A 25,971-nucleotide genomic window follows, 5' to 3' on the forward strand; every position below is an offset into this window, starting at 1 on the left:
CTGAAAAAACCGAGGTGGTAACTTTTGGTCACCTTAGCCCTAGTTGGTCCTCTGTATGGTGGCCTTCATCCTTTGGAGCCTTGCCTATACCTACTCCGAAGGTGAGAAACTTAGGCGTCATCTTCGACGACAACTTGAACTTTGTGGCTCATGCCAACCAGACGGCCTCTACGGCGTTTTACAAACTACGCCTGGTAAAAAAGATCCTTCCATTTCTCCCCAAAACCGTAGGTAAGACATTAGTTAGCGCCCTTGTCCTGTCTGCATTAGACTATTGCAATGGCTTGTTTGCCAATGCCCAAATTAGGGTCATCAAGAAAATGCAGACAGTACAGAACGCAGCGGCCAGACTTCTCTCGGGTGTCCCTAAATTTAAACCTATAACTGATACCTTGAGAAACTTTCACTGGCTCCCTATCAGGAATAGAATTAAATTCAAGACCTTGTGTATCGTTTACAAATCACTGCACCAACAAGCCCCTCAATTCCTGAGAGATCACCTTACGCCATATTATCCTCCTCGGCCACTCCGTTCAGCCAAGCTGAACGATCTGGTAGTACCACGGACTAAACTAGTCAACTGGGGAGACAGACGTTTCCTGGTTGCTGCCCCGAAATTATGGAACATGCTTCCTCAATCCATTAGATCCAGCCCAAATCTCCTGTCATTCAGAAAGCAGCTGAAAACATGGTTGTTTAACCTCTAAGAGCCAGAAGCCAACTATGGGAGAGTGCACAATAGTACAGCGCCGAGACGCCTGCGGGCATTTGTTCGCGCTCTATTAAATGTTAAAAAATAAATAAATAAATAAAGTATCAGGGCTATATCCAGATGCCCCAAGGGCTCCCTCCAAGACCGGTCTGTGTTGATAAAAGCAATAGGAGGTCCCACCCACCCAGTGTAGGCTGGATTGTGCAAACCAATATGTTGCTGTGTGCATACTTTATGTTTAGAGTGGAATAATAACTAACATCAAGCAAGGGCTTTCACGAATATTCAAATATGGGAAAAGGCCGGCTGAACAGTTCCCTGCACATAAAGAGCAAAACGGGCACATTATCATGTGACAAAAGCCTTTCTATAAATACACGTAGGCTTCAGGCAGATCTATTATTAAACCCATTTCACGTTTCAGCATGATGGGGATCGAGTTCAGGCGTACAGCTATATGAGCAAGAGGGGAAACAAAATGTCACCATCCCCACCCCCTTCTGCTGTACCTCTTCAGAATCTCAGCACATTCTGCTTCCCTGGTAACTTCTCCTATTCCTCAAAGTACCACACCATTCCCCTATTCTGGAATAATTCTTCAAAGTACGGCACCATTCCCCTCTTCTGGAATACGTCTTCAAAGTATGGGATAACTCCCCTCTTTTGGAACACCTTTTCAAAGTTCGGCACAATTCCCCTTTTCTGGAATACCTTTTCAAAGTACGGCACCCTTCCCCTTGTCTGGAATACCTTTTCAAAGTACAACACTCCCCTCTTCTTGAATACTTCTTCAAAGTACGGCACCATTCCCCTCTTCTAGAATACTTCTTCAAAGTACGCCACCATTCCCCTCTTCTGGAATACCTCTTCAAACTACGGCACCATTCCCCTCTTCTGGAATACCTCTTCAAAGTACACCACTAGCCTCTTCTGGAATACTTCTTCAAAGTACGGCACCATTCCCCACTTCTGGAATACCTCTTCAAAGTACACCATTCTGCTCTTCTAGAAAACCTCTTCAACGTACACCATTATTTTCTTCTGGAATACCTCTTCAAAGTACACCATTCCGCACTTCTGGAATACCTTTTCAAATTATGGCACTATTCCCCTCTTCTGGAATACCTTTTCAAAGTACAGCACCATTACCCTCTTCTGGAATACCTTTTCAAAGTACAGCACCCTTTCCCTCTTCTGGAATACCTCTTCAAAGTACACCATTCCCCTCTTCTGGAATACCTCTTCAAAGTACAGCACCCTTCCCCTCTTCTGGAATACCTCTTCAAAGTACACCATTTCCCTCTTCTGGGATACCCCTTCAAAGTACGACACCATTCCCCTCTTCTGGAATACCTCTTCAAAGTCCACCATTTCCCTCTTCTGGAATACCTCTTCAAAGTACACCATTTCCTTCTTCTGGAATACTTCTTAAAAGTACACAATTCCCCTCTTCTGGAATACCTTTTCAAATTATGGCACAATTCCCTTCTTCTGGAATACCTTTTCAATGCATGGCACCATTCCCCTCTTCTAGAATACCTTTTCAATGTACAGCACCCTTCCCCTCTTCTGGAATACCTCTTCAAAGTACGCCATTCCCCTCTTCTGGAATACTTTTTCAAAGTACACCATTTCCTTCTTCTGGATTACCTCTTCAAATTACAACACCATTCCCCTCTTCTGGAATACCTTTCAGAGTACAGCACCCGTCCCCTCTTCTGGAATACCTCTTCAAAGTCCACCATTTCCCTCTTCTGGAATACCTCTTCAAAGTACACCATTTCCTTCTTCTGGAATACTTCTTAAAAGTACACAATTCCCCTCTTCTGGAATACCTTTTCAAATTATGGCACAATTCCCTTCTTCTGGAATACCTTTTCAATGCATGGCACCATTCCCCTCTTCTAGAATACCTTTTCAATGTACAGCACCCTTCCCCTCTTCTGGAATACCTCTTCAAAGTACGCCATTCCCCTCTTCTGGAATACTTTTTCAAAGTACACCATTTCCTTCTTCTGGATTACCTCTTCAAATTACAACACCATTCCCCTCTTCTGGAATACCTTTCAGAGTACAGCACCCGTCCCCTCTTCTGGAATACCTCTTCAAAGTACACCATTCTACTCTTCTAGAAAACCTCTTCAACGTACACCATTATTTTCTTCTGGAATACCTCTTCAAAGTACACCATTCCGCACTTCTGGAATACCTTTTCAAATTATGGCACTATTCCCCTCTTCTGGAATACCTTTTCAAAGTACCGCACCATTCCCCTCTTCTGGAATACCTTTTCAAAGTACAGCACCCTTTCCCTCTTCTGGAATACCTCTTCAAAGTACACCATTCCCCTCTTCTGGAATACCTCTTCAAAGTACAGCACCCTTCCCCTCTTCTGGAATACCTCTTCAAAGTACACCATTTCCTTCTTCTGGAATACTTCTTCAAAGTACACAATTCCCCTCTTCTGGAATACCTTTTCAAATGATGGCACAATTTCCTTCTTCTGGAATACCTTTTCAATGCATGGCACCATTCCCCTCTTCTGGAATACCTCTTTAAAGTACACCGTTCCTCTCTTCTGGAATACCTCTTCAAAGTACACCCTTTCCTTCTTCTGGAATACCTCTTCAAAGTACACCATTCCCCTCTTCTGGAATACCTCTTCAAAGTACACCATTTCCTTCTTCTGGATTACCTCTTCAAATTACAACACCATTCCCCTCTTCTGGAATACCTTTCAGAGTACAGCACCCGTCCCCTCTTCTGGAATACCTGTTCAAAGTACACTATTTCCTTCTCTGGATTACCTCTTCATATTACGACACCATTCCCCTCTTCTGGAATACATTTTCAAAGTACAGCACCCTTCCCCTCTTCTGGAATACCTCTTCAAAGTACAGCACCCTTCCCCTCTTCTGGAATACCTCTTCAAAGTACACTATTTCCTTCTTCTGGATTACCTCTTCATATTACAACACCATTCCCCTCTTCTGGAATACCTCATCAAAGTACAGCACTATTTCCGTTTCCAATATACCACTTCAAAGAACGACACCATTCCCCCTTCTTGATGTTCTTCTTCTAAGGCCGGTGCTATTACCTTTTTGCAGCCCACCTCTTCAAAGTAAAGCACCATTTCCCTGTCCTGGCATACCTCTTCAAAGTAAAGCACCATTCCTTCTCCTGGCATACCTCTTCAAACAAGGCACAATTCTTCTGTCCTGGAGCACCTCTTCTAAGTAAAGCACCATTCCCCTTTCCCTGCATACTTCTTTAAATTAGATTTCATAAAATATTTAGCCCACCTAGAATAACTGCTTTGTCATCTACCAAGCTAGAGCGTGTGTCAGCTAAGGCCGAAATTCAGCACCAAGCCTTAAAGGTAGTAGACAGGCTTTCAGCATATTCCACGCTGGACCTTCCCACCCCATGTCAATCCACCCTTTGCCTATGATACATCCGAGCAGCCAGGACACATTACAATCCCTTGAAGACAGAACATCCAATCAGACCTGGACCAGGCAAGTGAAGGCAGACCACAGCACAGACTCGTTGACAAACATTAAAGAGGAACATTGATAAAAAACAGCAGCTGATAGGTCGCTATTTACAAGATCTCCGGGCTATTTATATTTTAAAGGCACTTCTGTGTCTTAGATTTTTACAGTTATCGGAGCTGGCTGTTTGTGCATGTTCTTGTTAATATGGAAAACTATAGTGTAAATATGGGAAACGATACATTCATTGATCAAAACGACATCACGTCCCTATTGATAAAATCGCCTGTTGTGAACCCCACATCAACCATGATTTGCGAATACATAGTCAAGCAAAGTATGAGACCCTGGCCGGGGCTTTTGATTCATTGGTCACAGGTGGGATGGCACATAGGTAGCAAACAACAGCACGCGCAAGAAACCCTAGATCAATCCCAAGAAAAGGCGCAGCGACATTACAATGGCCAAGTATTATACGGCCCCAATAAAGCACACATGGCCAGAGGTGGTATGCACGCTCCTAAAACACCATAAAGTCAGATGCCACATGAGTTAGGAACACATAGCCCATTTTAACACAGTTAAACAAAAAGTGGTTCTGTTGGGTAAGACCACAATCTTTCTTTATTAGTAAACTGTGCGATTACTTAACCCGTTGGCTGCTGCCGTCGGCCATTGGCCGACGGCAGCACTACCTCGCTGGTGCTGCCGTCGGCCAATGGCCGACGCGACCGCACCCGTTTTTTAAAACGGCCGCACTGCCGCAAAAAAGCAGAAGCAGCCAACGGGTTAAAATCATTACAGTATACAATACAATGAACTTCAATAAAATACAGTAAAATACCCCCCCCCCCCGCCTTCTCGGCGAAAACCAGGTAAAACCATTGGTGCAGCAATATTGTCCCAAGACTAACTGTGTTCACTACTATTATACATTATTAAAAGAATAAGGGTTTTGAATTCACCATGAGAGCACGCTTACTAGAGTCTGAGAGACGTATAAAAGTTCAACATCATCAGTCGCACTGCGGACTTCATCAGACCCTTAGTCGACCCGGGTTAAATACCTCAGACCGATGGTACCAGTTTCTTTTCGGCGTCTCCCTGAGTTACCTGTGGGCTGCCAACTTTGGGGCGACGGGGAAAGCGCTAAGCCCACTATCGGGGCCCATCGGAATAGTAGCCTTTAGTTGGGAGTCGAGTGCCATTTTAACTTGGTGGATGAACTTGCCTACCCTGGCTAATGAGCAGGTCGTGGATTCTGAGAAACACCAGTGCATGTTCTATGGCCCAGAATCCGTAATGCCGGACGCAACAATCGCTGTCAGTCACTGGCCAACTTTGTGCAGCAACAAAGCAGGTGTAGCCAGGATTCTCTGCGATAGTTTCAAAGTCGGCAGGCAGTGCCCCGTCCGTGCCCAAATTGGATTGAAGTCCGCAATCCTGAGGGCCAAAAGGCGCATATACAGAATTTTCTGTCTTGCTTCGATTGTTAATGAATCTTGCAGGTATGGTTGGGGTTTACCGGGGATGTAGGACTTGTCCAGGGCCAGCGTTAGTGGATTATGCCGGAGCGAGGAAAGGTCAAACTCAAAGGAAATGGACTGGACTTGGCGCTTAACAGCTTGGGCCCAAGCCGAATATGGAATTTCGTGAAGATGCAGGCTCCTTCCCTCAATCTTCAGAACTTCAATGGCTAGTTCCACCTTGGAGTGCCATGGGGAGCCTGCTTCGCAAAAGATGGTTTTTAGCGAGTGCTTTAAGGTGTTTTCGGGTGCTTTCAGAACTCTAATGTAATATTTTAGCAAGTCCCCCAGTAGTGCCAGCTCAGGACGTTTCAGGCCTATTTCTAGTCTGAGCCTGTTGTTCCGTGCCTGTCTAGGGGCCCGTAGCACAATCTTATATGCTTTCACCTGGGCTGCTTGGACCACTTTCTCAAAAGACCAATTGTTTTGAAAAATGCTTATTAATGCAATCAACAAGCGCTCTATGGTACACATCAAACTTTGAGAAATGAATGCTCAAAATACAAAGTTGTGCGATCAAGAGATTATATTGTATAATGTACAACAGAATTCATTCATTTAATATCTGAATTAGAATTATTCAAGGATAACATTCAATGCATGATATGACCGTCAGGAAAAGTGCAATAGCGTGACTTTTTGGTGAATAGTGCTCAGTGAGTGAAAGAATATACAGTGTAACAAGAATTCCTATGTACAAATATATACAAGTGTTTCATTGGCCAGATGCCGATTTTCAACCAAGGATTCCTAGTGTTCCTATCAGGATCCTGGTGGTTCTGGACCTATGATATGCATCGACATTTCGACCCTCATGCGCCCCAGTAGGTGGTCGCGGCGGGTATTTCTCAAGACAAGGGGATGACAGTTTGAGTTTCAGACCAGCGAGTCTCAGTCTGAATCAAAGCGGCGCAATGGCCAGTCGTATCTGGCTTAGCGAGATCAATCTGCGGATAAGGAGGTGCTTAGTCCCTCCAGTCAGCTGCAAAAGTCCGTAGCTGGCAGCTCGCGGTTATAAGCAGTACGGCTGTGGCGTTGTTGTTGATTGCATTTTTCAAAACAATTGGTCTTACCCAACTGAACCACTTTTTGTTTAACTATAAATACCCAGGTTCTGAGGGACACAGGGTTACCCCTTTTTCTTTAATTACTATCTTAACACAGCACATGCAGTGATCATGTGGTCCCCCATACTGGACATTTGGACATGTTACCCACTGGTCACGTGTACCCACAAGGTCGAGGCCCATCTGTAGTAACCATTTGACCACTAATTTATGACCAGAAGGCATCAAACATTCCTCACAATAAATGGCTCACCAGAGGACTTTACAACCTTATGGGAACTGGATTTAAGAAGAATGCCAGCTGAATATAAATTGAGACAATTGTCAGACCCTGTAACTGTTCTCCGGGCCGCTATGTTTAATTAAACAAACTGTTTCTGTTTTGCCACACGCCTCTTGTTTCTTGTTTTTTAAAGGCATTTCAAATTCAATTAACATTCTCAATTATTAATACTTAGCATGCTACAGCATTCACCTTTCAGTAGAGTTACAGGTCATGTGATGTCACTTCCTGTGATGTCCCTGGAAACACATGCATGTGATGTCAAAGCAGCTAGCACTATGATGTTGGTGAAACCAAGCCACATGATTTATTAAAAGGAAAGAAAAGCATACCAGACATAGTAAATAGGTATTCCCTGAATAGAGGCACTGTTGTTTACCTAGTGCAGTAGATCTACGGTTCTGGTTGTGAATCCTCTGGTATACAAACACACTGAACGCTAATCACCCTTGCCTGAAACAGATGTGCTTTGAGTGGGCTCTGAAAAGCAGTGAAAGGCCACTTTCAGCTGTGCTCCTTGGACAGACTACTTCATAGTTTAAATACCCTGAACTGATGTGTTTTTTGGAACTGAGAAATGACTACAAATATGCAGCATGAATGAAGCATATTTTTTACAAAAGACCGGCACAGTTTTTTTTAACGTTGGGAGAAGAGTGTTGAAGAACTCGCGCATCTTCCAAGCTTCTTTCAGTTTTCTCTGTCAATCCATTAAGAGCCAATTCACTCATTTGGGGACTAGTACAAGTGCAGTGTGTTTTCTTTGTGAATGTTTTGGACGCTCCCTTATTAGATTTGATTTTAATCTGATGTGTAACTTGATTGATTGGTCAAGAAAAAAAGCTATGACTACTAAAGCACTGTGGTGACTAATATAGTATCATCTTATCAACCAGGGCCGAACTGGGAACTAAAACCGGCCCTGGCAAAGTGCTCGGCCGGCCCCTCCTCCCCACTCGGGGGGGGTTGGAGGTGCCGCCGAGCGCTTCGCTAGGGCCGGTTTTTCGGCCGATTTTGTTGCAGGGCCGATTTTGCAGCTATGCTGCAAAAACGGCCCTGTAACAATATCGGCCCCCAGGGGCTCAAAACCAGCCCCCACCCTTGCCGCGCACCGGGGGATTGCCCGGTGCCCGCTATGGCCAGTCCGGGACTGTTATCAAACGAAATAGACAGACAGCTCCTATGGCAAATAGAGAGAGAGAGAGAGAGCGAGAGAGAGAAGAAAGAGAGAAGAGAGAGAGCAAGAGAAGACAGAGAGACAGAGACAGAGACAGAGAGAGAGAGAGAGAGAGAGAGAGAGAGAGAAAGAAACACTGAGCGATCTGAATGCAGGCTCTACAAATACCATTGCCTCAAAGGACATTCCACTCTGCCCTTTTAGACACCAACCAAACACACAAGCAGGAGGGGGAGACGATCATCGTGGACTTAGGATGAGGTGGAACTCATATGCAGCGCATATACACCATCTCCTAATAATGCACTTAAGTAATTATTCATCTGTGGGTTTCTACTGTGCGTACGAGTTGCCAAAGCTTCACAAATGATTGAATAGGATAAGAACTTTAAATAATGTGTAAGACTGTGCATTGGTGACGTTTGCACACAGCTCTAGAACTATAACCACTCAGCCCGTTCTTTGAAGTCTGGAGGAGGGGCAGTCAAGCGGCCAGGATCACAAGCCCCAGCAGCCCTCGCAGCCGTTGCTGTGTCCTCCCTGCACCCGGAGGCGCATAAAGGCAGCAGCTGAGCCCCGCAGCGCGGGAGCCCGTTCTTTGAACTCCGGAGGAAGGGGCAGTCAAGCGGCCAGTACCAGGACCACAAGCCCCAGCAGCCCTCGCGGCTGTTGCCGCATCACCCCTGAGTCCGGAGGCGCATAAAGGCAGCGACTGGGCCCTGTAGAGCAGGACACACAAGGGCGTTCCCAGGCAAAGCGACAGGAAGAGGCGGGCAGGGCCATCCCTCTTGGCCCTTTTAGATGCTGCCGCCAAATTTGTAAGTGACTGCTTCCAACTTTTTGGGGGAATGTCCTTTATATTGACTTTATATCGACTGTAATAGCGACCATGTGTTTTTAAAAATCATCTTGGGCCATCTCCGACCTATAACTGTGAGTTAACAGTACCTCTTCAGCAACTCTGTGGAGGGGGGTGCTCCACTTGGATTTTGAATTAACGTCTCTGGTGCCACTGGTGTCATTGAAAGCGATTAGATACACGCCCAGAGATGGGTAAAAGAAAAGCCTAGGGCCCGGTATCGCACAATAAGAGGCCCTCTAGTGTGGTCTGTCATGAGACAATGGATAAGACTGTAACTATCCTATCCAAATGCCACAACATACCCTGTGCTGCTCCTCCATGCTCCACCTCTCCGTTTGGCAAGTGCCATTAGTCCCACAAGCCCTCCGAATGGCTGAGGCTCTATGATAGGCACCTCTCCCGAACCACCCCCAGCAAAACAATTGGCCAAACTGATACATTTAATGTTCAAAAAGCACAACAAAAGATGCAGTAAGGCTCCAGCCATTGGACCCTCTGAAGCGGAGCCCAGTGTATCTATTATCCCACCCTGTAATGTCTTAAAAAGAGTGTCTAGTATAATACTGTCTGTACATATTGAGTGCCATAATAGATTTGATGCATTTGAAATTGTGGAAACTGGGCTGGCGGTGGTTGGTAGGTACCCCGATGAGTCATGGACAATCCCTGTTGGTGAAATCCGGATACTAAAAGATCAAATTGAGTCTTTATAAGATAAAGTAATTACTCTAAGAAGGAAGGTAGCGAGCTTGCTAGAGGGGGTAAATGGTGAGAACTTGGCCCGGTCAGAAATCACGATATCACCAACTAGCTTGGCCACCAGGGGGATTGAAATAGGTAGCCTGGCCAATGCAAGCCAAACCCAAGATTTCATGCAAACTAGGAGTACTCTTTCATTGACACATACTACTGAGTACGGTAGCACAAAAGATATATTCAGCTCAATAACGAGGAATGCACTAGGATTTGTCCAAAGCAGCAGGATAGACAGAGGAGAGGTAGTTCTAGATGAAAGGAACTTGTCTAAGCGAGACCACGAAAAGGCACTAGATAAGTGAATGGTAAGGGATGGTGTTTACATGGACCAGAGCCCGTGGTGAACAGTGAGCCCTTGCGCCGAGCAGTGAGAGAACCGAAGCAACATAAAGGCCTAACACGGGACAGTCGGCCTGGTGGGGAGAGGGCATCAACGCTGTTCCCAGGGGCCACCTGAACGTGGTGGTGAAGATGGTGCACATAATAGACTACACATGATGTGCTGATCTGGGGGCCGCAATTTTATGCCGAGGTTGCTGTGACTCTTACTCTGGCCCCACCATCTTGTTGGCCTCAACCGTTTCATGCGTGTACAACTAGCCTTCTTTCATTAGTCCGCCAAACCTGCCAATGTTTGCCATCAATGCTGCGGCAGTCCTGGAGAAATGTGTCATGGGAGTTCTTTTGTGTGTGCGTCGTGCGTGTATGAGGAGGTATGTGCGGATGCATGTGTGTGTATGTGCGCCTGTGCGAGTATGAAAGACTATGCTCACATTTCTGTGTGCTTGTGCATGTCTGTGCGTGTGATGGTGTGGACATGTATTTGGGTGTTTTTGTATTAGAGCATGTGATTCTATGGGTGCTTGTGTTTGTGCGAGCAGATGTTTCTGTTTGTGTGCTTATGTCTGTGCGTATGATGGTGTGTGCATATATTTGAGTGTCTTTGTATTAGAACATGGGATTGTATGTGTGCTTGTGTGTGTGTGGATGTTTCTGTATGCGTACTTGTATGCGCCCTCTGTTCACGTATGAGAGTGTGTCCGCACATTTGTGTGTGCTTGTGCATGTCTGTGCATGTGATGGTATGTGTGTGTGCATGTATTTTGCGTGTACATCCTTGGATATTTTTGTTCTGGAGAATGTGATTGCATGTGAGCCTGTGTTTTTGATAGTATCTGTATGTGTGCTTGTGTGTGTGTGCGTGTCCGCGTGTATGTGAATGTGAGCACATTTGTGTGTGATTGTGCATGTCTGTGCATGTGATGATGTTTGCGTGTGAATGTATTTGGGTGTTTTTGTATTAGACCATGGGATTTTATGTGTGCTTGTGTTCTTGGATGTTTTCTGTCTATGTGCTTGTGTGTGTGTGTCTGTGCGCATATGAGTGTTTGCTCACATTTGTGTGTGCTTGTGCATGTCTGTGCATGTGATGGTGTGTGCACTCTGGATTTGTTATTCTCTGGCGGCCGCTGTCCTGGATATTGACTTTAACTGCCAGATGCCTGACCTTGAGATGGCCACCAGTGAACCAGTGTACAGTACAGTCCCTTGCCTGACCCCAAGATGGCTTCCTTAATAGCCCCCTACATGTTGTTTTACTTCCCCGGGACAACAATTGGACATTGACCAGACCTTGAACCTATCCCCTAACCTGCCTACACATCAGTACTTGGAACCTGCGGAACTTACCCCAGACTGTGGAGACCTAGCGATTTGGCTGATGCCTGGTGGAGCTACCATTTTGCTAAAGAGGAGATGGGTTGTGGACTACCCCCTCTTCCCCCCCCCTGCCGTCACCTACCCAGCCGGACCTTGGGCAGATTTTCCCCTCGTCTCTACGTCCTATCTTCCTCCTACCCCTTTACCCTATCCCCCTACCCTTCCTTGCTCCATTCACCTTGTCCCCCTATGTTCTTTAAATGCTTTTCTTGATACTTATGTAACTTTAAACTGATGTAAATTGCAACATTATTGTTCCTCATGTAAGGCGCTCTGATTCCCTCGGATCTAGCCAGCGCTAGATAATACCTCATTAATTAAATTTGTTCCCATTTAGTACTCTTTCTCTCTTTGTCTATCTCCCTAGCTCCTAGCTCCTATCCCCTCTCCCCTGAATCTCGCATCTTGCTTGATAGTCTGCCTAGCCCCCTGTCCTTTGTGCCCTTTGACTAAGCACTCCTTCTCCCCTTGTTGGGGAAAGATCCAAAATGTATACTCTGGAGTCTCAGGGAACCCGCTGAGAGAGTCCACTGCGCCAAGGGAGCCACTCACAGCTGAGGTACGGTATGGCACCCCTTGCCAAAGCACTCCCTCTCCCCTTTTTGGGGAAGGATAAAGAATGTGGGCCTTGGAGTCTCAGAGACCCCTCTGAAAGAGTCCACTGCGTAAAGGGAGCCTCCCGCAACTGAGATAGGGAAGTGATACCACTTCCCCTGTGATCACAGCTTACTGGACGTTGGACGTTGCTGTGACTCGTCTACCGGTTTGTGTTCCCCGTCGCCCTTCCCCTCCTCTTCCCATGTGGTGTCCTTCACCCTCCCCTCCTCTTTCCTGCCTTCATTACCTGTCTACTTCCCCAGCTCCTTCCTCCTCCCCTGAATCTTCCCCCTGCCTGCTTTTCCACTTACGTATTTGTGCTTATTGTTTATCTCGACCATCCAAGTAACTATGTTGCCATGCTCTAATAACTGTGTAACCTTTGTAACGATGTAACCTGTAACTATGATCTGATGCTCACGTAAAGAGCTCTGATACCTCCGGGTCTAGCCAGCGCTATATAAAACCTTTAAAATAAATAAATAACATTTAAAAAAAGACTCACTCAAGAACAAGGTCATCTTCTGGTTCAGGCCTACTTGACACTGCTACTCAATCATCAGATCTTACATAACTCTTTTGACTATCTCAATCTTAGCGCGTATTCCTATTCCTTCCTCTTGGCAAATTGCAGAAGTTGTCCCTATTTATAAAAAGGGGGACAGAGCGAAGCAAGCCAGCTATAGGCCAATAAGCCTTATCAACCTCATATAGAAGATTTTCTGTAAGCAAATCCTAGGGCGAATACAGGATTGGATTCTTGAACCCCGCATTTTAAGTGATTTTCAAGCGGGCTTTCGAGCAAAGATAAGCACCTTGGATCAAGCTTTCTGCCTTCTCTACATATATTGGAAGGGAGTGGCAGCTAAGGGAGGTAAACTTTTTGTGGCATTTGTTGACCTACGCTCTGCTTTTGAACTAGTCCCGCGTGCAAGGCTTTGGAGAATTTTAAAGGAACAGGGTATTCTGATTAATCTTTTAGATGTTTTAATTAGATTACGTTCATCCAACACAGCACAGTTCAGGATGGGGGAGAACAATAAAGTCGCAGATCCCTTGCAGTTTGTTGTGGAGTAAGGCAGGGATGTGTTCTAGCCCCCACACTTTTTACTCTTCATCTGGGTCTTAGGGACCGGGACAGGGCCCATGCAAGCTGGCCATAAAACATCTGCCTTGAAGAGAGATGGATTACCAAGAATCATCAACTCGGTCTTGTCACTGTTTAGTTTTAAGTATGATTGATTCGTCCATTTGACTACCTCTTCTAGGCAGGGACAGAGGCCAATAGAGGCATTATCCGAATGTTTCAGAGCTACGACCAGCTGCAAGATGGCATGCATTATACAATGACGCAATGTAATTATAAAAGTTTTGTTTTCAATTTCTATGCACCTTTGTGTCATGGCTTTTCTTTTCAAATACGTGTAACGTTATTTATTGGCATTGTTGAGTGTAGGCAGGGCCCATGCCTCGTGAGAGGTGAAGTCTGGAAAGGGTCATGATGCCAGTGCTCTCCATCAACAATCATAATAAATATCATACTATATTCTGCACATTTGGGTCATGGCACAGCCTTTTTTACGGTTTTACACAAAAAGATATTTAACCAAAACAAGGATGTAAGGGTTTAAATGTGTGCAGTAGCATAAAATCATCTTTAAAGGCTTGCGATCATTAGAGTAATTGTTGTGTAAAGTAATCGGAATATAAAATGTGTGAATCGGTAAACAGTGTTCATCTTATATCAAGTTCGATCTACTGTCGTAATAAGTTGCAATATGACATTAGTACTGTAGATACAAATGTGTGACCGCCATTTTTAGTAGATTTGCTCCAAATAACGTGTTATTTAACATTTACTTCCATTGTAGCGGCATAAACATACCCGTGTGTGTGCTTGGGTGTGCGTGAGTTTATTTTTATGAACTCATGAGGCTGGATCTTGGCCTGACCAAACGAGATAATGTGCTGTGCTTCTCTTTCTACGTGATTTCTTACTGAAATCGTGTTGTAGATGTGCTTTTTTCCACAAGATGGCACTAAACGACTTCTTGTAAAAGGTACGCACCGTTGGAACTATCTAAATGTAGCTTTCTTATGGGAAACCTTCGGATTTTGTGGAATTCTGATACCATTTTTATGGTACATACAGAATACAGCGATATGGAGAACACATTGTTTCACAATACTCTTCAAATACTGAGCATTCTCGAATTATAAGCAAAACTCCGAGTATGTGAAGGAGAACTGGAAATGTTTGTGAGTTTGAAACAACTGCTAGTTGCAAAACGTTTTCTGCATGTGTTCAAAGCAATTTCAACAAATTGGTGGGCAAGAATTGGAGGTTCGGGCGACTGAATGCGCTGTTCTAAGTCACCTTGCGGGAGCTCACGCAGCTACTTTAGAAGTCAAATGTCACACAAAGGTGCTCTACCTTTATGGTGGCCTGAACTAAACAAAGGCTTACAGCGGGAAAATATACACATAATTTTACTCATGAAAATGAAAAGCTGCAAATAAATCATATTTACAGAAAGAGATACTCAAGATTCACCATTAAAATATATTTAACCTAAGGTTGTCCAAAATTGTAAAAAATGTTCTCACATAATATTTCGAAAACGCATGAAAATTACGCTTTTGAAGTAAAATGTGATTTTCCACTATCTTGTATACTTTAAAAAAATATTTAGCAGGAGACTGGTTTGAGCAGAAAATATCTCTAGGCAAGACATTTTCTATGTGGACCAGTCTCCCGCTGGTATTTCATGTTTTTTTTTTCCCCAAGAGGTGCAAGGTCGGGTAATACAAGTTACACAAAATCCTGTAATGCAAAATGTTGAGAAATGTCATGATTTTCCTGCATTTTGCATGTTTCGTTAACATTTCACTCTGCCTATCTATAACATATGAGTAAGTGTCTCTTTTTGCATGATCGCTCACATTTTTTAAGGAATGATGTTGCTAGATTTTGAACTCTGCACATTGGAATTCAGCTGCCCTATCACTGATGTATGTGCTCTGAACCCTATAACATGGTAAAACTGGCTAATCCCCAAACTGGGCTGTAGGCCGTAGTATATGGAGTAAGAAAATACACTACTGGCATAGAAAGTTAAATGTCACCTATAGACTGCAACGCCTATTGTGCCATCCACGAGGCTGTCAAGGAAAATATAGCTTCAGACCAACATGGGAAGACTGACTCCTAAAGCGTTTAAACCTGCAAGAAGGCTTGTCAAAATAAACCTCTTGACGGAGGGAACCCCTACTTTTAAATATTAAGTAAGTCACCTCTAGGTAAGCCTTGCAGACTAGAAGCTAGAATGCCTGGCATTTTAGTGTGTCACAAATAAAAATGAATTGTTTGCACGTTCCTACACCGATCAGCCTCCAAAACCTATTTTCACTGTTAGGGATGTAGCTGGTTTGATGGAAAAAAAGCTAAAGTACAATTAATGGGTCGATTCTGAATCTTTAGATTGAAGTATGCTACATAGATGTTTTTTGATGTTTTTTCATGTAAATACAAAAAAACACGTTTTTTGATTTTGATTAAAAATCTATGTCAATGGTGAAGTTGGAGTTTTGATAAATATATAGGAAAACTAACTTTTCAAAAGTTATACTTTCCCTGCCTTACGGGCTGGCTCGGGAGGGGAAAGTGACCTATTTTGAAACTAAGCAGGGAAGTTTAGAAGTTTCTAGCAACTTAGCCAACGTAAAAGAGACCAGAGGGAGACTAGTACTCTTATACTTAAGTGATAAGGAAAGTCTAGAGAAGAGGGGTCTTTTGATCCCACAGCATACTTTAGTCGCTTGGCTGTAGTCTCAGTGGAGGCAAAAGCTGGCCCCAGAACCAGTTTAGAGTGGCTGAGTGGGAAGTGACTGCTCATTACCTTACATACACACCGCTAGGTACTCTACAAGCTCTCTCCTGGGAAAGAAAGATTTTGCAATGTTGGGTTTCACTGAGAATGGTGCACTGTGGAACAGTGTGCAGTGAGGCAAACAGGATGTGCTGCAAACGTGGGAAGGTCTGCCCTTAGGAGCTCTTTACCCGTTGGTCAGGGAGTGCACAGGAGTCACCCTCATCCACTAGCTAGTTAATTGAACAAAGGTAGCACCACATTACCAGCTCATCAGCACACTTTCTGGTCTTGTGGAAAAACATAAGACTAGACCTACTGTCTGTAAATTTTGTGGAGACCTGAAACGTAGGCCTTGATTTTTAAAAATTGTATTTATGTTTATGTAAAATAAAAATTTTGAATCAGCTAACATTCCACATCAAAACTTTGCCTGGAGTCGAGATAATATAATATATAATATACCAATGGTGTGCGTTAGAGATATGGCATACAAATCTGAAGTAAGTGCATTTCACAAATTAACTTTTATTTTATCACATGCATGTCAACAGAAGAATAAAACCTCCATTATCCTTCAGGAGCTCTATCTACTGTTCCAGCAAGATGGCTCAGCTATTCAAACGTTTGCTGCTTTACGTCTGATTTGACCTGCATGTCGACAGTTTGTATCCCAGCAAGGACGCGTGGGTCAAACATTGTTACAAAGTAACTAAACTGAGTCCCATTAAAATAGCACTGACCATTAAGAGTGGTGACAGATGAGATGGCAATACTGGTATGAATCACTCTATAAAATACACAATTATTATATGTAGACTAATAAGTGGCGACTCAGGGCCTCATCGTGGTTGGTTCCATTCTGACATCTGTGCCGCCCCTTCCTCCCTTTATTTCCTACCGAGTCAATAAATGTGGCACCTAAAATAACCTCAAAAGAAAGCTGTGCAGTCTTCCAGGCCAAACATGAACAACCCTGCTTTGCCTGACTTTTCATAATCGTTAGGTAAGTAAACAAACAGATTTAGTCCTACTTTCCCACCATTTGAATTCCTAGAGTGGCCTTAAAGTCAAGTCAACCCAGCCGGGGTAACTTATTAATTTTTATAGTTTCTTCTCTAGTGTCAATTTTTCTGCGGAACAAAACAGTTCCCTATATTACAAAAGATGTCTAGCCGCAGTTGTACTCAAGGCTGCCACTCTGTGGAAATCTGGTAATGTCTCTTGCAAAATATTTCCTTTTGGCTGAAACAAACAATATTGTTTCACATGCCTTGGTGCCTCTCACACAATAAATGACATCTGGTGAGTGGTAACTGGATTATGGATATAATACAAGCCTCTTTGCATTATATATTTATGCAATAGAGAGCATAACTCTAAGTGGAGTGGTGTGGCTCACTGGTTAGAGGCGGCAGACCCAGAAGCAGAGAACGGCCCGGGACCAGGGTTCAATTCCCGACGTGGCAGGGTCGTGGACCAGGGTCAGCGGACTCGACAATTCTCACCTCGGTGCCTACTCTAACCAGGGATCACACTTGGCAACTCTGGGCATTAAGCTTGCCTCATCTCTACAACGGCCCCCCACAGATGCCGGGGATGCCTGGTTTCACCTTGGAGACACCCAGAAGGGACCATCTCACAGGGAAAGCCAGGACAGGTTCCCCAGCGGTCTCCAGCGCCGGGACGCTTACGGGCAGCTGTGTGCTTTACAAGTCCAACACATTTACATTTACAGAACATCCTGCATCAAAACAAACATGTTGTACCTTCCATGGTCCAGTGGCTCGTTTTCCTCGTCCGAACTCATCTCGATAGGAAACATATCTTCTTCCTCAGTGGTGTCTCGGTTATCGTCTCTCTTTATATTGTCTAGTTTGGATTTGCGCCGCTTCCGCCGTCTTTTCTTCACAGAGCCACACAGGGCTGAATTCTCTGTTCCGCTCTGGGACATGTATGTGGTGGTGGAGGCTTGCGCAGTCCCAGCAGCATCCAAGTTTCTCACTCTGTCTATGGAGTTCCTTTTCAACTGGGCTTCAATTAAAGTCAGTCCCTCTAAGAGAATGGGGGATGTAGCCAGATGAGAAGGAATGATTTCCTGAGGAAAAACATGAAAAGCACATCAATTAGACTGACATATGCGTATTGATATCCATATTAAAAAATTGAAAAATATCAACTATAAGAGTAACACCTTGAGGACTTCGTATTAGCCAAAGACAAAAAGATAGCAGCCAACCTCGGCCACCAACTCTCTCCAACTCCCAAGATTTGCTTTTCTATCAGGGCCTTGGAAATGTGCGATACTTTAAAAAGGATCATAAACCACTGTTTTTTGCATCGAGACAGAGATGCAATTCCACGAAAGGCTTCCTATTCTGGATCTGGTTTTATAAATATTTTCCAGTGAGTAGCTGTGTCTTACCTCCAGGAATATCTTACTTCTGGAAAGACATGATTAAGCCACACCTATTCCTGAAGTAAGAAATAACTACTCAAATTAGTACATTGGTTATCTATCCTGAAAAATAAGTAACTCACTCCTAAAACAGGACTATGACTCAACTGACAGAGAAAGATTTGTGAATTAGGTCCATGGTTGTTCCTGGTATGCCGCTAGTTGATTTTGCCTTTCCCTGGTGTAGTACTTTCCACAGTGCTGCCGCCATCTATAAAATCACTACTACTTGGTCCTCACCTCTTGCACTCTAGAACATTTCCTTTTTCACTTGTTCTAATCGGCAATATCTGAACAATATCAAACAATGCTCTGACAATTATTGTCTCTACATTTCAGCAACATGTAATTATTTTGTGCACAACCAGTAGTTTTAATAATAAAGAAATGTGCGAGACTGCATGTTTAAGCAAAGCACTACTAGCAGAAATTCCAAAATTGTAAGTCCTAATTCCTACCAATGAGTGCACTGGCACGGCAAAAGGATATGGTCAGATGACCTTGACATGAACTACCCATTATCAGCATTTGTATATGTCGGAATTGCCATGCAGAAAAACAAAAAAGATAAACACAAAAACTAAAAGCAATACATGTGATGCTTAAATAATTCTCCGCCACTTGCTCTTTGGAGTGTTCCATTCCATCATTTTTTGCTCACTGTGCCAACCTATGGGTTTTTGCCCTATTTCCAAAGAGACAGTCCAGGTTGACCTGCTTTGAAACAGAAGCAGTACCAGACATGTTTACGCTTAGTTGTGCCTGATCAGTCAAGTGCTGCTTGTGTCCTACAGCACAGCAAGCTACCAAACCAAGATGTGGACATACCCATCGGTGGACATACCCATAGCACTTGGATCATCTAACGAGAAGAGAAAAATTACCATCCATAACCCTTGCAACTTTATCTCTCTGTCTTTGTCAAACAGAGTGTCTGCTGCTGGTTTTAACGTTTAAAGTGCCCTTTCCTACCCGAAACCTCCAACTCTATCAGCACAGTTCTCATCTGTACAAGAATAAACAATGTCTGCAGCTGCCTTAAAATGTATGGGTCCGGATCTTTTGCTGAACTAATCTCAAACCTGGAAATAATGAGAATTCAGAAAATACTGTGATGCAAGTGTATGTCTCTTTGTGACCAGTATCACAAAGGGACAGACATGAGGTTTGATGAGGTGGGGGGTGGTCTTCATTGAGAAACAGACCCTGCATGCTCAATATGACTTTAGTACATCTGAATAATAGTTTTACCCAGAAAAGTACCAGAAAAGTACCAACAGCACCAAATATTAGATTATTAGATTTGAGCTGGTAGTTATGTTCCCCTTATTAAAGACTGTGACTCGCAGGGCACATCTTGAAGTTTTTAAAGAAAAGATGGTCTGAGTGGCCCAGCACCCAACTACTGTTGACTGCTTCTACTGTTGACTGCATATTTTACCAAACTTTCTCCTTTTCCTTTCAAATTTCCCACATCGCACTTGATAGACAACCCCAACACCGACAAAATAAAAGACTCTTCATAATGAAAACAGCAAGATGAGTATATTCAGGACGTAGAGCCAAAGCTTGTCGCTTGCTTATCAGAGGTGGTGAAATGTGACATTTAGCTGAGCCAGTATAGTCCTGCTCATGGTTTCCCCTACACCAACATCTGGCCTGGAGTTCTTCACTTTCGTCCTGTATGCCTTAGCTCATCGTCAGTGCTTAATTTGTAAAAAAAGAAAGTAAGTGCCAGGGATCTGGTCAGGAGGCCATTGCAGCGTGCACCACGCATTGCCCCTGCCATGCTGCCAATGATGGTAACAGCACTACTACTAACCATCACACTCCTGTAAGTGTGACAATTCGGACTATTTCAGGCATCCAAAGCTATAAGTATGGCTTAGGTGGCAGGTATCTGTAATTTTTAGTGTATATTGAATCAATAATTCTCTGTTGCTGTGGCCATCTGTACAGTTTCCACACAGCGCCACCTTGTGGCAGACTGTCAGAAGCATCAGTGTTGACAATTAAGTGCCGGTGCCAAGCACCGGAAACCCCCAGCTTCAAAAGGTGAAATGAAAAGGTAAGCACTGGCTCAGCTTCAAAAGGTGAAATGAATGTGGCATTTGATTTCCGCATCAGGGACTCAAGTAAATGCCAGGCCACAGACACAATGATCATCAAATGCCAGCATTCTCCTTTGACTGTTCTGTTCAAACCCGTCTTTAGGATAACAAAACATTACCATACATGGCAGCCAGTATTATCTTAAAGACAAAGTAAAGAGATTGGGCGTGCCCTCACAAGAGTAAACAGAGGAAAAGGCAACGTGTTTACAAAGAGCGGAAGAAGCAGGGTCTATATGTGACGAACACATTTTCCGATAGGCCCAGAATGGGAAAAAATTAAATACATCAGACCCCAAGTTCGCAGCCAGCCGCGTCTGTCGGTGTAAATGTGTTCACGACATCCAGCACACGAACCAGTAACACAGACTCCACTGGGATTTGCCTGGATGGAGTTTGAACGAATACGGTCATTTGGGGGTTTGTAGAGCTAACAACATCCAGGTGCTTAAGAACAGAGATCTAAGTACCCAGCACAAAGGAAGGCAGTGTCTTATGGCTGCGGATTACATGAAGCGTAAACCTTGTGCTCTTGGCATGGTTCACGAGCACGTCAATAGGCTCAATTGCATACCGTTGTCACTTAGTTCAGGAAAAAACAGGTTGTCTCAGTATGATGTACATTATTTACTGCATTTGGTAATAATAATTATCCAAACAAACATTGCTGACACAGCAGTTACAGAGTATAATACTGGAAGAAATCTAATTGTTTAATAATATTGCAGTGTGTCACCATTTTTATTTGACATGCAGCCAAACCTGCTACAGGCAGTAATCATGATATACATCATTTAAATAACACGTTTACATGTGCATGTGATTTTTGTTTGTATCATAAGACTAGGTGGGAACACATTGTCTTAGGAGAGCTTGACTCTCTTGGTTAATTAATGCGACTTGGCTATCATGCTCGGTCGGAGCCATGCTTCAGCATGATCTTGCTCAGACTTAGGGAATGTGGAACATATAAGTGTAGAAAGGTATATCTAAAGAGAACAAGAACGCAACTCACACAGTTTGACTCTTAGAACTGTAGAAGGTTTCAATAACGATTTCAATCAGGTTTTCATACTTACCAACACAATAGAGAAAGCAAGCATTGCCAATTATAATCTAAGAACGTACATTAATTTACCTATATACCTACAGACTGATTGTGTACTATGCAAATGCAAATTCACAAATGTGCCTTAGCATGTGCTGCTATATTTTATTAATAAATTATGATTTTGTGTTTTTGCCCGCTTGTAGCCCCCTGAAGCCTTAGCTTTATTCCACACATGCTTGCATGTTAAATGAGTTCTTCTATTGTTATTCCACGTTATTTACCTTACATTTTAGCGGAACCATTCTAGTAAGCTTAGCCTAGTTTTTAAGTTAGCACATCGAAGCGAGGATTTCAAAAAGTAGTAATGTCAGCTCTTACTGGCAATACAGGTTTCTTTTATTTCAATCTTCTGCCATTCTGCCCACTAGAACAGACTGGCAGTTACTCATTAGTGTCTATGGATTGGTTTTGATTCTATCACGTGCTCTTGCTTCCATTCACTTGCATTGAGATTTTTTTTTATAAATGTAGCATCAAAATGTATGTATTTTGGCATCACATGCTCCAATTGATTGAGGGCGAAGCTCTGTTCCAATGAAAAGGAAATTGGCTTGCCTATTTTGAATGCATGCTGGCTATTTTTGCATTAAACACATTTGATTCTACGCGCTATCCCGAATGTCTGTGCTTTCATTTACAAGTCATAATTACAAATATGGAAGGAAGTAATCCAGGATAGAGGTTTGCACATTGCGTACATCCTTGTTGATCGGCATTCATTACAAACCACTTGCATTTCACATGATCAGGCGTACCTCTGGGCTTATTGCCAGCATAGGTACAAAAAAGTAGTGCATGTTGCTGTAATTGGTAAAACATGGGCCTACTTGAACAAAGAAGGGTAACCAAGCAAGAGGCGGAGGCTCCAAAACATAAATTGTATTGCTAACAGAAGGTAAAACAAAACTGTAAATTACACTCCCAGAAAGGGACTGGGGCAGGGATATTTCAAATTGTTTTTGATTGCAATGTACCCCAAATGTAACCAAAAAGAGAAACACAAAAAGAAGTAGAAGTTTTGCAAGAAAATATAGGAATGCATGGTGGCTTTGTTACAAGGGAGCTTGATCAGTTTGCATATGAACCATCTAGCAAATGATGGGTATGACTTTATGGGCCCTTTTCAATGCATGGTAATCTGTCCACAAGATCCTATTTTCTGTCACATTCCTGAAATCCAACTTTACATTAAATGTGAGTCATAGCCCCCACAGATCCAGCAGACATACATGGGAGCCTTTAGTGAGATAGGTTATGGAAATGAAGCTTCCACTAGGTGGAGAGAACCATAGAGCCACCTCAAGAAATGTTGCAATTATTGATAAAAAACCACACTCTCAGAGTTTGGATGTGACTTTTCCTTTAGGATGATAATGTCTCTCTTCAGACATGCCGTGCTCAGGCTGAAGCTGATCACCTCTGCTTTAATTATGGAGAATCACTCTTTTCCTCTAGGCACTTTCGCATTTCTTAGGGGGTTATTGAGATAGAGGCAGAGCAGCGGCACCACTGTATATCAGTGGTGTTCCTGCCCCACAAAACTCATAGTTCTCAACTCCACTCAGAGTTGACGGTGGTGCTGGATTTCCAAAAACTGCCATCAGAAACCTCTGACCAGGCGGCCAACAGGTCATAGAGATGGGTATGTGTCTCTAGCTTGGGCAGAACGGCCATCACTAGATTTGCACTTAGTGCCACAGCAGCAGCTTTAGTGAAGGCAGAGAGATCCCTGCCTGTATGGCAGCTATATCCATCCTAACACAACGAAACAAAGATGCGCCTCTAAAGTGGGCCACAAACTACTGGCCAAATCGACTATCACTGAATATTCAACCTCCAATTTTTCAATCGGTTACACCTGCTCTAAGCATCCCCATATTTTGTAATGGTTACATGGTGTTGGACTTTGCACAGAGAAGTGTAATACGCCTGCCATATTTTGACCACGTATATTACCAGTTCTGATTATGATATCATTCGAGCACAGAGGACCTCGAAGGACCTCCTAGTCAGAATCCTTATCAAAGTGCACGTGATGGAACATACAATTCACACTGAGATGTCTGTGGCTGTGACGAACACCTACCATTTATAGCAGGGTTTGTTGTTTTAGTTGTAGTTTTCTATAATGCGGACTTTGTCGCTGTCAGTGATTTACATTTTTTAACAACTGTGATGCATTTATCTCCAGATGTAAATTTTTACATCTGGAATAATGGTGTGCTGCTTCCTTACTTAGATTCAGAACAGTCAGGGCAACCGAGCTGAGATGATGTAAAAGTTTCCCCTGATTTGGAAGGTAACTCAAGAACTGGAGTGCATTTCCTCTGTCTATCAAGTATGACAGCTACTCCCCCAAGTCTCTTTTCTATGAATAAACTGAATACCTGCCACTAATTAGTGTCTATTGGTGTGTAACTATAATATACTGTGGATGTGGCAACCTTCAATACTGCCCTGAACTTAAGCAGAAGTACGAGTTGGTCTTGTTGTATTTAGTGCATTAATTATTTTATAATAGACGAAACTTTATGTAGTCGAACTTGGGCCTCTAATCACAGCAATCTATGGCTCATTTGGTCTGTATGTCTGCATCGTCTTTTAAATCACCAGTGTAAGCCTAAAGGGTTAATTTAGTAAGTACCCTTTCACCCCTTATTTGAATGCCCACTAAGGTGGGGACCTTGGAAGAATGTTGTAGTATATTCCTGTTCAGATGGTAAAGGAGAAAATATACAAAACGTCCAGTGCATATATCCTTACGGTTTCAAGTCTACAAGACCACCCCTACTTTTTACACTATTTTCCATTAAGACACAGTAAATGCTTTTTTGTTTCATCTACCTCAAATTCAGAGATAATGCCCAACTCTCTGTATTCACTTAATTTCTGAACGTAAGTAAAAGCTACATATGCAAGCTACAGAGGTTCACACGTTACATATGTATTGTAGCTCAACATGAAATGTCCTAGGCAAGACAATGGACCGACATACAGTAAAGAATTATGGTGGCACAAAATCAGCTTTAAATAATCCAGCATGCCGAATTAGACAAAAAAATGCTCTTGTCTAATTGCCAGGTATGTTGCCAGCATTTCAACCCTATATTATCTGCATGGTCATCATCAGGATAGTTGAGAGTGTAAGCATGGAATTTACAAGGGAAAGAAATCTGCATAAATGATGCGGCAAATTGGTGCCTGGTTGCAGGGGCGAGTTGTGTTCCACTCAAGTGCTGGTTATTGGGAATTAGGAATGATGCACAAGCAGCATTCTCTCGGATGATAGGCCAAAAGGAGTTCAGTGAGCCAAAGATGAGATTTGAGCTGATGACACCACCACAACCATCGGTGCCCATGCAGACTGCCATCTGAATGCAAACACCCTCCCAGCTTCCATAATGTTCTAAGTCTTGATGCCACATCTTCTTTTTCACCAATCAGAAACTTGCTTTTCAAGACACATCTTTCATCACGATGTTGGCAAGAGCCCTGCACGCCCGGTCCGTCTCAATACTGTAAGCGTTGTCTCGCCCAGACCATTGCACAATGTGTGAATCACTGGCTTCCCAGTCTCCTATTTGGATGCTCTCCAATCAGTACTTAAACTTCCATCACAAACACAATTATTAAACACCTTTCTCCCACACAATGTCTGCACCCTTCAGTCTGTGCACTACCATTCACTTCCACTTCACCTGCGCACAACTCACATACACTGCAGACGTTCTTAAAGCTTTGTGTGGCAAGTTTGCATCAACTTTGGAAATTACCTATTACCTGCCATGACCCACAGCCAGCTGGTTCTGAATCACTATAATTACTCCATCAGTAGAAACCCTGGAGGGTACAGGAACCGCCTCCACTGCGCCTTTATTATTCCATACGTGTAAAGTGATTCTTCTCCCGCACTGAACCTGAATGTCTTGTGCTGAAAAGTCTCTGAACTGACAGTTAAACTCTCCATTACTTTTGCTGTGACACAATAGCAGCCTTATTCACAGATCCATTTACAACCAAAGCATTGCCTTACTTGGTCATTCTCCGTTTCCTGGACAAAAAAAGCTTCTCCGTTGTCTCCCAGTTTCATGTGCAGATCCACACATTCGCCATTAATCTCGATATCCACCTAAAACGCATACAATTTGAAGAGTAAAAAACAAGTCATTATGTCGGTGTACACGCTCCTTTTGTATTAAAGACATATGGTAATTAATTGAGACCTC

General features: G+C 43.3%; 1 protein-coding gene across 5 annotated transcripts in view; it reads right to left on the reverse strand.

The window, feature by feature from the left end:
• The window catches only part of LPIN1 (lipin 1), a 478,422-nt gene that overhangs the window by 110,015 nt on the left and 342,436 nt on the right, over positions 1–25,971 (reverse strand). For all 5 annotated transcript variants that reach the window (XM_078647786.1, XM_078647790.1, XM_078647788.1 and 2 more), the window contains 2 exons: positions 25,779–25,874; positions 17,835–18,163 (listed from right to left, as the gene is read on the reverse strand). In XM_078647786.1, the coding sequence (XP_078503912.1) occupies positions 17,835–18,163; positions 25,779–25,874 (425 nt within the window). The remainder of the gene's footprint in view (positions 1–17,834; positions 18,164–25,778; positions 25,875–25,971) is intronic.

The sequence above is a fragment of the Lissotriton helveticus genome, chromosome 6 (genome assembly GCF_964261635.1).
Source record: "Lissotriton helveticus chromosome 6, aLisHel1.1, whole genome shotgun sequence".
NCBI classification, from domain to species: domain Eukaryota; kingdom Metazoa; phylum Chordata; class Amphibia; order Caudata; family Salamandridae; genus Lissotriton; species Lissotriton helveticus.